Consider the following 11791-nt stretch of genomic DNA (forward strand, 5'->3'; position numbering starts at 1 on the left):
CATGTTAACACAGTGAGTGTGGCACAAATAATGGCTAAATCATGAAATAAATGAGTTCTTATCTACCTATATTCATGTCCGTATCAAGAAGTATTTACCTCAGAAACAAAGCCAGGCCAAAGTGCTTTTTTTTTGTCTCTCCTGACCACTGAGCACCTGTACAGTTCAGTCAGAGCTCGTTGGGATGTTCTGGTTATTTTCCTGCCCTGGTTTATTGTGCCAGAGAGTTTTCTGTTGGTGGTGGTCGTGAGGAAGTTGAACCAGGATGAGAGGTTGGAGATGAGACCGGATTCAATGAATGATCTTTAAATAAGAGTTAAAATGTCTTTTGTCATGTTAAAAGTCCTCAGTTTTCCTCTCAGTCATTTCTTTTAAAAAGTCCTTTATCCATAAAATCAGAGAAGGACCAGTGGCTTTGTCAGGGTTTACTCTGTGCAGGATGGAGGTCTCCAGCTGCTGGTGTGGTGGGAGCTTGGAGGAGGAAGCTGAGGATGTTGATGTTGAAACAGGTGAAGAAGCAGTTCAGCTGGTCAGTGAGGGAGGTGGAGTCTGAACAGGTAACCACTGCAGGACTGGATTCTCTTCTGATCACAATGTTTAATTCTTGCCGCGCCTGTTTTGGATTTCCTGATATTAATTTCTTCTCCAGGCTGTCTTGATGCTGAATTTTAGCCTGACTGGTGCAGCTCTCTCACCCTGACTGCATTACTCTGCTGAAAAGCCTTTTTCAAAAGATGCTGGCTCATTGAGCATGAAACATTAACCTCAATTATGTCAACATTTTGCCTTTACTTCAACATATTTCTTATTTGTTGTCTTTTGATGAGCTTAAAGGTCCATGTTGCTCTTTTGTTCAGCAAGTTGCAATCCTAAAGAGTCTTCAGCAATCCTCAGTCAGCCTCTTAAAGGGCAACTCCGGTTTTTTGACACCTGGACCTTATTTATAGGTGTGTGCATGCTCATATACTCACTCAGACAAACATCGTGCAGCTCGGAGTCCTTCAGAAGTTATTTAGATCCAAACGATGTAGCCGCACTAGCGGGGGCCACAGCAATGGAGTGTTAGCACGGGACATAATCTCTGCAAAATCACTCATTTCGGCTGTATTTCTTCAACCATCGCCAGTGTTATCATAAAGTCAGCTCGTCTACCGTCTTCAGGTGGGTCAGCTGAAGAGCTGACAGTTTTCGCTAACTTAGCCATAATTAGGCTAATGGGATGGGAACGTTGCGGCGCTCCTCTCCCCAGCAGAGAGGCACTTTGAGTCGGCCTCGGCTGTCACGGTGCCCCGGCGTCTGACTTCCAGGGGCCGAGTTGGAAAATGGCCCTCAGCTGCTCCACGGAGGCTCCGGACACCGGCGAAGACGCACGGCTCACGCGCGGCCGCTGGGCCGCTGGGCCGCTGGATGTCTCTCCTCGCCGGGAGGATGCGTATCTCTGCTCCCCGGCGGATGCGCGCTCCGGGCCGGCCACGGGATGCGCGACGGCCGGCCGCGCTGAGGCCGTAGCTGTCTCCTCGCGGGGAGGAAGCGTATCTCCGCTCCCCGGCGGATGCGCGCTCCACGCCGGCCGCACGACGGCCGGAACTCTCTCCTCGCCGGGAGAATCCAGATCTCCGCCGCCCGGCGGATGCGCGCTCCAAGCCAGGCCGCGGGACACCGCCGGAGGCTCCCCTTCCGACCGAAAGGCAACCCAGCGCCAATGGAGGAAAAATACAGCCGAAATGCGCGACTGTGCAGAGATTATGTCCCGCGCTAACGCTCCATTGCTGTGGCACCCCCGCTAGTGCGGCCACATCGTTTGGATCTAAATAACTTCTGAAGGACTCTGAGCTGCACAATGTTTGTCTGAGTGAGTATATGAGCATGCACACACCTATAAATAAGGTCCAGGTGTCAAAAAACCGGAGTTGCCCTTTAATCCTGCATCACACTGCAGGAATCTGTAAACCTGCCCCGATTTAGAGAAAACACACTTGAAGACAACAAAAGACAGATCACACAGGATCTTCCTCATCTGCTCTCATGATGTGTGCTGAGTTCCATGGAGCTAATGTTAGCAGGTGTGCTAGCTTACTGGGCAGCTGGGAAAGAACGCTCAGTTACTGCTATAACATCTGGGAATAAATGGGTTACTCTGCAGATTTTTTTGGGGGAACAAATCTATTAGAGGGGCTAAAGAATATTGCTGTTTTTCATAATGATACTTTGGGTTTTTTGTTTGGGGTGACCAGAACTTTAAACTTCTAACATGCAGACAAGGCATGATGGCTGATCTTCTAACTTTAAACTATATTCGCAGCAACACAGTTCTCAGAATTTAAAACCATATTTGGCAAATGGAGAATAGTGAATGAAGAGGATCTATGTGATAAACATGTGAGAAAAAACAGGGTGTTAAAGCAAACAGAGGAAGTTGGGAGTTCATTTCACAGACACTGAGTCTCGTGGTTTTCTAAAGTGACTGTTTCTCACTCTGAGGGGCTGAATTGTGATGATTGAACTGTCATGGCAGTCCTCCAACATCTTCAGCTGCCATTAAAGTCAGACTGGGCTTTACAATAACCCAGCACCACCCAGTGCATTATGGGACATTACATTTCAGGTTGTATTCCAATGCTGTTTGATCAAAAACTCAAAATGTTACTTTTTTTTCACCTATCAGTCAAAATGTCTAATTTCACTTGATTTAAGATAAATCCACTTAAAAAGTATATTTAAGCAGGATAAAGAATCTTGTTTTAAGACAATGTTCCTAAAATGAACACTATTTTCTTTGTTCTGTTTGCAGAAAAGTTTCTAATACAACAAATGGATTTATCTTAAATCAAGTGGAGTGAGACATTTTGACTGATAGCAAGTCGAAAAAACTTGGTAGGAATTTGAGTTGCCGTGTAAAAGTCAAAGAGATGTGAAGTGCTGAGCTGCAGAAATGAGCCGTTCACACCTCAATGAGCTGGAGATGTTACAGAGAGTTAACTTCTTCTTTTGACGTCAAATCAAGATTTCAGAAGATTTCTTGAAGCAGCAGCTCTGCTTCTGTTCACATTTCAACGACGACATTAACTGCAGCGGATCAGCTGGAAAACACATTTGGTGAGAAACTTTTTAAAAGTTTATTTTTGACTTGAGATGTTTGTTGAAATGCATCGTGTGTGTTTTGAACTATTGTATGAAGAATTGAGGCTGAATCATCAACATGTTGTTCTTAAAGCAAGTGTCAGACTGTTTGTGTGATACAAAAGAGAAATGGATTCAATGTTATTTTGATTTAAGTACATGAGCAAAACAAATTTAGGAAAATGTAACATGATTGTTTTTGTAAAAGGACTGGATGTCTCATTATTCTGTTTTCATGTGTCTTTAACATGTCCACTGTGTGAATGTGCAGGTTCCAGTCAACATGTTTCTTCTTCTGACTGTTTTCTTCCTCCCAGGTGAGCTCTCTGTTGATATTATTTAACATGATTGTTTAATAATCTGAAGGTTTTAAATCAGTGATTCTGATTGTAAACTGAACTCACAAGTTGTTTGTTTTTCCAGCTGTTTTGGTTCATTGTGCCGGTGACAAAGCTGATCTCTTCATCACTGCACCGAGGAGTCTGGAAGCAGTGAATGGATCCTGTTTGATTATCCCCTGTAGCTTCAGACCTGCCCCAAGGAAAGAGAGACAGTTTGACAACAGAAGAAAAATATTTGCAGTGTGGATTAAAGATGATGTACCTTTTCAGAATCATCCAGAAAGAATAGTTTTTAACAGCAGTAATGAAGTTAACTACCCTGATATCAGCATCATTGGAGACCTGAAAGAAAGAGACTGCACCACCAAGTTCAAGAGATTCAAACTTGAAAAATCCACAAAGTTCTTCTTTAGAATTGAGAATGAATCATTCAAGGCAACAGCTGCTTTAGATCCTGTTGAAATTAAACTGACAGGTAAGACTGCTTCATTTATGTGCTTTAAAAAGATAAAATGTCACATTTAAGATTTGAATCTGACTCCATAACATTTTGATTGGATAATCTTATCATTGATGAAATGGTTGATTATTTGGTTTTGTGTCCTACAGCAACAGGAAACTCATGTCTGCACTGCTGTATCTAACATAAAACTGTCAGTATTCAGTCGAAAACAATCTGGAAATTTATGTAGTTATTGACTGAAAACTCAGTTCACAGCTTTCTCTGGATTTATTCAGTGTTTAAAGTTTGTTTTCTGATTGATATATAAATGTGAAGTCTCAAAGGACAAGTTAGTTGCAAGAAGAACTTGTAGAAACTGTCATATGTTGTAGTTTTAAAACGTGTGTTTCATGCAAAACTGCAGGTTCTCCTCCGAGGCCCAGATTAGAAGTCTCAGCTGATCTGAAGGACCTGAAGGAGAAGGAGTCTGTCACTGTAACCTGCTCAGCTCTCACTCCCTGTTCACACTCCCCTCCTCAACTCACCTGGAGCCTCCAACAAGACGCTCACAGCCAAACTGAGGAAAACACAGATGGAACCTTCAGCACTCAGATCCAGAAGACCCTCACTCTGTCAGACACACATGATGGATTCAGCCTCAGCTGCTCTGCTGTGTATCCTGTTGCTGGAGGAGAACCTGTGAAAACACCTGAGACAGAGTTAACTCTCAGTGTTTCATGTGAGTGATCCTGTCAGCTCATCACACTTCAGATGTTTCTCATGAATCAAGTTAATCTGAGTCTTATTTTCCCCTCAGATTCTCCTAAAGACACCACAGTCTCCATCAGTCCATCAGGGAGCTGGGTGACCCTGACCTGCTCCAGCAGAGCCAAACCTGCCGTCAGCAGCTTCACCTGGTTCAAGAACAGTGACCATGGACCCATCAAAGTGTCTGAAGAAGACTTTTACACCTTTAATGTGGCCAACATAACCGATCCAGAAAGTTTTTACTGTGTAACTAAAAATTCTCTCGGTAATCAGACGTCATTGTGGATTCATGTGAACAAAGCAGGTAAATAGGCTCTAATTTTTCTGACAGACAGACAGACAGACAGAGATGTGTTTTGATGACTGTCTGTCTCCACTCCTTGGCCATATTTCATGTCAGTACAGTATTCAGTTCCACTGCTATGCAGATGACACTCATATCTTCTTTTCCATCATCAGAAACATTCAAACCCTCAACTTTTTTAAAACTCATCTTAAAACTTTTGTTTTTAAACAAGCATTTTACTTTTGACGCTGTTGGTTCACTGCTCATTCCTGAATGTTTTTTACTTATTCAATTGATATTACTATGCGTTTGACGTTTTTTTGTTTTGTTTTTTTTTTTTTTTACTCCTAAAGACACTACAGTCTCCATCAGTCCATCAGGGAGCTGGGTGACCCTGACCTGCTCCAGCAGAGCCAAACCTGCCGTCAGCAGCTTCACCTGGTTCAAGAACAGTGACCATGGACCCATCAAAGTGTCTGAAGGAGACTTTTACACCTTTAATGTGGCCAACACAACAGATCCAGCAAGTTTTTACTGCGTGGATGAAAATGCTCTTGGTAATCAGACGTCATTGTGGATTCCTGTGAACAAAACAGATACTTTTAATCTTTTTATTATTTTTAGACAAATTTATATATGTTCATATATATGCGCTCAAAAAATGTATCTAATTAATTACAGGATTTGTAATTAATTAACCTAATTAATTACATTTTAATCTCATACCTAATTTAGGTCCCTGAGTGAAGAATTCAAATTCTAGGACGTTACAGAATTGCAGTGCATGACTCATCAAATTAATCCACTGAGAAGAGAAGATTTGCAATCCACATTTTTATTGATGATGAATGAGTCAGGACGTCTCATCCAAAATGAATTCTAAGCCCAATCAGGCAACGTAAATAACACTATCAGTGTGTTTCATCAATGAAATTCAAAAGAAGAAAAAGTTTAAGTCCCTCCCAGCAAACCAATTCAGCCTGGTGCACTATTCAAAAATGCAGTACAAAAATAGATGAAAAAAAAAATCTGAAATAAGACAAGGCTCAGTCTCAAATAGCCACTGAAGCAAACTAAATTCAAAATTAATACTAAAACTAACTCAATACAGCAATTTAAAATGAATACTACAAGTAAAACATGCCTCTAAATAAGACAACAATTCCATTCACATTGAATTGCCACTAAAGTGTGCTATAATTAATATTAGATAAATTTTTTTTAATGCGTTAATTTGCGGTGTAATTAATTAATGTAATTAATGCATTAAAGTGACAGCCCTAATTTATATTCATATGTGTACTGATTTTCAGTCTTTTCCCTCTTGTTCCTATATAATGTTTCTATATTTTTAACAATCTTATCTCAAGCCCATTTGACAGCTCGTACATCACCATCATTGGAAACCTAAGAAGATTCAGGTTAACAAATACCGCTGATCCTCTCTTCATAAAACTGCAAGGGGACATTTTTATAATCATATTTTTTGAGAATCAAGATGACCAATCAAGTGACCTTCACTAACAGATTAAACTGAGTGCCTCTGGTTGGATTATCGGTGATGCTGAAACAGTTTGTCATCAGATTGTTTTCACTTTATGCTGCTTTTGGATCCTGCAAAGACTGGACACTGTTGTCTAAGTTAGAGAAAACTCTCAGTACTAAAATCACGTGTTTCTCTGCAGATGAACTGAGGATTGAACTCGTCCTCAAAACACTGATGATCCTTCAGGTTGTATCTCTCTACTGTACAATCATCATCTTTGAGTGGTGAGACAAACTTTTCCATCTGTAGACCATTTGATCATTATTTAAAGTTACAGTTCAAAATATTCATAGTTTTATTTTTTTTTACTTTCAGCTGGTTCAAATGGAGACATTGCCGCAAACAAGTGAAGGTAAACAAGTTGTTTTAATAAGTATGATAGTTACATTTAGAAGAAGAAAATCTACCCTTCATTAACTCTTTAACTTACTCCAATTGTACGAATGTAAATAAGTGACAACAAATGGAATAATTGACTTGAAAGAGTCTCCAAGCTTCAGATGGGGGATAACACTTCATTATGTGTGTCGTCTCATTTCCACACAGGACTCACCAGAAGCAGACTACGTGAACACAGTGAATGAAAGTCCAGCATAATGGGCCACAAGGAGAAAACCAAGATGTTAAAGCCATCATCAGTGACCTGCTTTATTAATTCTGATCATCTCTACCTGCATGTTTGTCATTTTTGTCATGAAATCTGTTGTTTTGGTGGATCTCAGCATGAAGCAGGCCTATAAGAAGTGGTGCAGCTCTGTAGAGGATTAACACATTTATATTCATGTAGAGTCTTAAACAGAGCTGATGTCTGTTTCCATTCTGAAGATAAACCAGCATGCATTGAAGCTTCATATTTTCTGTGTACATTTAAACAAGTTTTATCTCAATTTATTGTTGCTTTTTTTCCATTTTCTCCTGGTTTCATTTGCTTTGTATCTATTGTAGTAGTCATTTCAGTAATGACAATAGAAAACTTGATTCATTTTCTTTTTTTCCCACAAAATCATTGTGTTAATGCTTTGCAGAAATAAAGTTTTTCTTTGACATAAAGTCATGAGAATCTGTGAAGTGATGAAAGTGAAAAAGGTTAAGTGGAAAAACTGCTTTAACTTGGGTCTGTCAAGAAAAACGTTGTGAACTCCTGCTCCACAGGAAGAATGTATGATGTGAGAAGTATGGACCCAAACACAGAACCCTGCAGAACTCCGTTTAGTCTGAGCTGAAGAGTCATCAACATGAAGGAACCGGAATTTTTTTTTTAGACAGAGCAAAGAAAACAACAACATAAAAACAATAATACAATTGTGATTTTACTTTTTTTTTTTTTTTTTTTTTTTGAGTTTATCTTCGTGGTTTTTTGGACTTAGGCTGCAGGTTGATCGTCTGTCAAAGTGATTCAACCCGCGGTCGGAGCTCTGCTGCTTGGGGGCTGGGGAGAGAGCCGAGGGGGTGACCAGGGGTCGGGCGCTGGATGTCAGACACGCTCACAGCCTGGGATTGAGAATAGATCTGTCAAACTTTTGTACACAGACCGGAAATGTGGAAATGTGCCTCTTCAGAAGCCGCTGCATGAACCACAATGATCCACAATGCTTTTGTTTTTCTCAGGAGAAATCCTCAGACCAGTAGAGGGCGTCAGAGTCCTGGACTTGACAAGGTGAGATCAGTTGTTGAAACTCAACTCATATGAAGGGATGTGGATGTTGTGGCCAGTCCCTTCACCACCATGAAACACGGACGCAGAGCTGTCTGTGGTGCTGAAATGTCTCTCTCTCTCTCTCTCTCTCTCTCTCTCTCTCTCTCTCTCTCTCTCTGGTCCACGTCAAAATCCCAATTTCATGAATAGGTGAACTGAACAACCAGAAAGAAGTAGGTCATCATGACTCATGCTGAATGCTCTACTTTGCCTATGTGGCCTCAATTCATGCCATTCACACGGCTATCCGGTTGACGTCTGCTATTAAAGGGCAACTTCGGTTTTTTGACATCTGGACCTTATTTCTAGGTGCGTGTATGCTCATATACTCACTCAGACAAACATCGTGCAGCTCGGAGTCCTTCAGAAGTTATTTAGATCCAACCGATGTAGCCGTACTTAGCGGGGGCCACAGCAATGGAGCGTTAGCGCGGGACATAATCTCTGCAAAGTCGCTCATTTCGGCTGTATTTCTTCATCCATCGCCAGTGTTATCATGAAGTCAGCTCGTCTACCATCTTCAGGTGGGTCAGCTGAAGAGCTGACAGTTTTCGCTAACTTAGCCACAATTAGCTCAGATGGGAATGTTGCGGAGCTCCTCTCCCCAGCAGAGAGGCACTTTGAGTCGGCCTCGGCTGTCACGGTGCCCCGACGTCTGACTTCCAGGGGCCGAGTTGGAAAATGGCCCTCAGCTGCTCCACGGAGGCTCCGGACACCGGCGAAGACGCACGGCTCGCATGCAGCCGCTGGGCCGCTGGATGTCTCTCCTCGCCGGGAGGATGCGTATCTCTGCTCCCTGGCGGATGCGCGCTCCACGCCGGCTGCGGCACGCGCGACGGCCCGCCGCACCGCGGCCGGAGCTCTCTCCTCAGCAGGAGAATCCAAATCTCCGCCGCCCGGCGGATGCGCGCTCCAAGCCAAGCCGCGGGACACCGCCGGAGGCCCCCCTTCCGACCGAAAGGCAACCCAGCGCCGATGGAGGAAAAAATACAGCCGAAATGAGCGACTTTGCAGAGATTATGTCCCGCGCTGAAGCTCCATTGCCGTGGCCCCCGCTAAGTGCGGCTACATCGGTTGGATCTAAATAACTTCTGAAGGATTCTGAGCTGCACAATGTTTGTCTGAGTGAGTATATGAGCATGCACACACCGAGAAATAAGGTCCAGATGTCAAAAAACCGAAGTTGCCCTTGGAGAACACGGATTTCATATCTATAAAACAACAATGTAATGTTTGAGCATTATCACCTCATGACTTACACAATGAACACTGCCATCAGGAAAGAGTTCAGAGTTACTTTAACTGAAGATTAAATCCAAGTGTTTGTCCTTCTTGACAACGTTGTTGATCACAGCATTGTGAAACTCCTCTGTTTTGACTTCAGTTTGATGAGCCTCTCCTCTCAATGGACATCACAGCCAGAGGTGAAAGTCTTCCCTGCTCTGTCCTCTTATGGCTGCAGACCTCTCCACCGATGCTGTGGTGGCCTGATTGTTCAACACCAACTTCAGGAGTTTTGTTGCCAGTGGAACCTTGTGTTCAGGGTCATTTTCAACCTCAAAAGCAAGCAGTTCATGAGGTGTTTTTTTTTGGATCATTTGTGAGCTACAGTCCAATGAGGTCAGCTCTCAGCCTCACAAAATGAAATACTTGCCAAATTTAGCCAGGCTATACAGTTACTTTATACAGTTCACTGAAGCCAGAAAATCAAGTTCTCCAGGCTTTTTAATCTTACCTCTCTGTGCAAGTTGATGTTTTCCAGGATGTTGCAAAACTATGGCAGACCGAAACTGTCATGATTGAAAGTAAATACAGAAATATGAAAATGATTCATTAAACAAATTGATATGCCATACAATTCCAAAACATTTTTTCATGTGACAAAATATAAAAAGTGACTAAAAATGTATATTTGTTTCTTCATAATCTGCTGTTTTAATGTAACTGTGTTGATATTCACTGCCTACCTTTATGCATGTTTAAAACAGTATGAAAGGTCGGATCAATAGTCATAAGTAATGCCATAGAATCATCTGCGATTATTCCACTTGGTATTATTTTCCTACGACTGTGTATCATCTTGTATGATTTTGGAATAACTACAGTGACTCTTGCCACATATTGCAGATTGATCCTAGATTGTTCACCTACAACCCTGAACCAGCCAGTCCGCCACAATCCACAATTAAAAATTAAACATGTTTCATTAAAAAAAAAAAATCATTTTAAAATTAATTTCAGACATTGTCCTGTTGACGTCACATCGTTTCACAATACAAGAGGTGTCAGTGTCTGCCTGAACAACGTGAGCCAGGAAAACAAACGCACGCACGCACGCACACACACAGTCTTTAATGTGAGGCTTCTTGACATGTTTGAATCAACAAATCCTGAATTAATAATGCTGAAACATGATGCTGGAATCCAGTTACACAAGAATATTAAATCTCTGAAAACAAAAGTAATGAGATTAAGATGCTCTGAGTATTGGATATCAGCTGCATTTATATCAGTTAGTGGGAGGAAGATAATCTGGATGTCAAACTTAAATCAATCCACTAACTTCATTTGTCGACTAATGATCCATAAAGAAGAGATGTATTGAAACTGATTTCACATAAACAAGAAGACAGTGGTTCAGTTCTACTGGACGACTGAACACTGATCATTTACACACACTATGTGAGATTCTGGGCCAATAATGAAATATGACTGAGATTATTAAGGTGTTTGCCAAGATGTTTATTATGGTGCAATGAATAAACAGATCCATTTGCAGAAACAGTGACTTGTTAATTTTTCCAGCAAGCTTTAATAAATAAATGCTCAATAGGCACATATACTTCAGCTTTAGTCTGAAAAAAACCTGACTTTTTCACCATAATTGAATACAAATGTCATTATTTCGTTGAATACAATTGTCATTATGTTTTATATTTATGAGACTTAAAGGTGCATTAAGTTTACAACCTTAAAAATACTTATTTTCCACCATAAATATGTTCCACATTTTTAATGATGTGTACAATGTGCCCTGATATATTCATTACAAGTACCTCTAACAGCGCTAAATTGTCACTTGAAAGTTGCAGTGCCGGTCCGGCACCAGCATGTTTTTGGGGAGAATTTGAAAGGAATGATGTAATGCGCGCTCCAGCTCCTTGAGTTTCGATTTGTCCGCCATTACTCCGCCAGATGCTTAGTGAGCAACAACTGAGCAGGATCTTCCAGAAAGTAAGAACAGACTGGCTTCTGGCACTGCCACAGCTCCACACAGACTCCACCAGGTAAAAAAAACTTACATTTTACTTGAGCGCTTCTAAACGAGCGAAGACGGAGTCCCCCTCTTCCGTGCACGCGAGCCACAGGGACGAGTTTTTCACTAAGCTGCATCACACCCAAGGTCTGCAGGGGGCGCTGTTTTGCATAAAACATGCAGACTCCTTAAACCTACACTAAGGAACTTTTCAACCTTAATAAAACATTTTAATATCTTTTGTGATGATACTTCGACTTACAACTAGTTGAATGACCCCTCTGTCACGGGCTGAGGGCGTCAGTATTGCTTTCACTTGGACTAAGCAGCTGTGAG

The 11791-nt window shown here is 41.6% G+C and overlaps 1 protein-coding gene across 1 annotated transcript; it reads left to right on the forward strand.

Annotated features, from left to right (window-relative positions):
- The first annotated feature begins 491 nt into the window (after positions 1 to 491).
- LOC115394770 (B-cell receptor CD22-like) lies at positions 492 to 7490 on the forward strand. The gene is made up of 7 exons (XM_030100119.1): positions 492 to 529; positions 4296 to 4642; positions 4721 to 4975; positions 5311 to 5514; positions 6643 to 6727; positions 6819 to 6855; positions 7050 to 7490. The coding sequence occupies exons 1-7, from the start codon at positions 492 to 494 to the stop codon at positions 7098 to 7100; spliced, it is 1017 nt and encodes a 338-aa protein (XP_029955979.1). The 3' UTR covers positions 7101 to 7490.
- The last annotated feature ends 4301 nt before the right edge of the window (positions 7491 to 11791 follow it).

Source organism: Salarias fasciatus, chromosome 9 (assembly GCF_902148845.1).
Source record: "Salarias fasciatus chromosome 9, fSalaFa1.1, whole genome shotgun sequence".
Lineage (NCBI taxonomy): Eukaryota > Metazoa > Chordata > Actinopteri > Blenniiformes > Blenniidae > Salarias > Salarias fasciatus.

Excerpts from the sequence above, each read along its gene's own strand:
- LOC115394770 (XM_030100119.1), top strand. The coding sequence starts at position 492 with ATGTTGATGTTGAAACAGGTGAAGAAGCAGTTCAGCTG. Across the intron at positions 530-4,295 it reads GTGAAGAAGCAGTTCAGCTG|TTTTAAAACGTGTGTTTCAT; the intron begins GTCAGTGAGGGA and ends CATATGTTGTAG. Across the intron at positions 5,515-6,642 it reads CGTGGATGAAAATGCTCTTG|ATGAACTGAGGATTGAACTC; the intron begins GTAATCAGACGT and ends GTTTCTCTGCAG.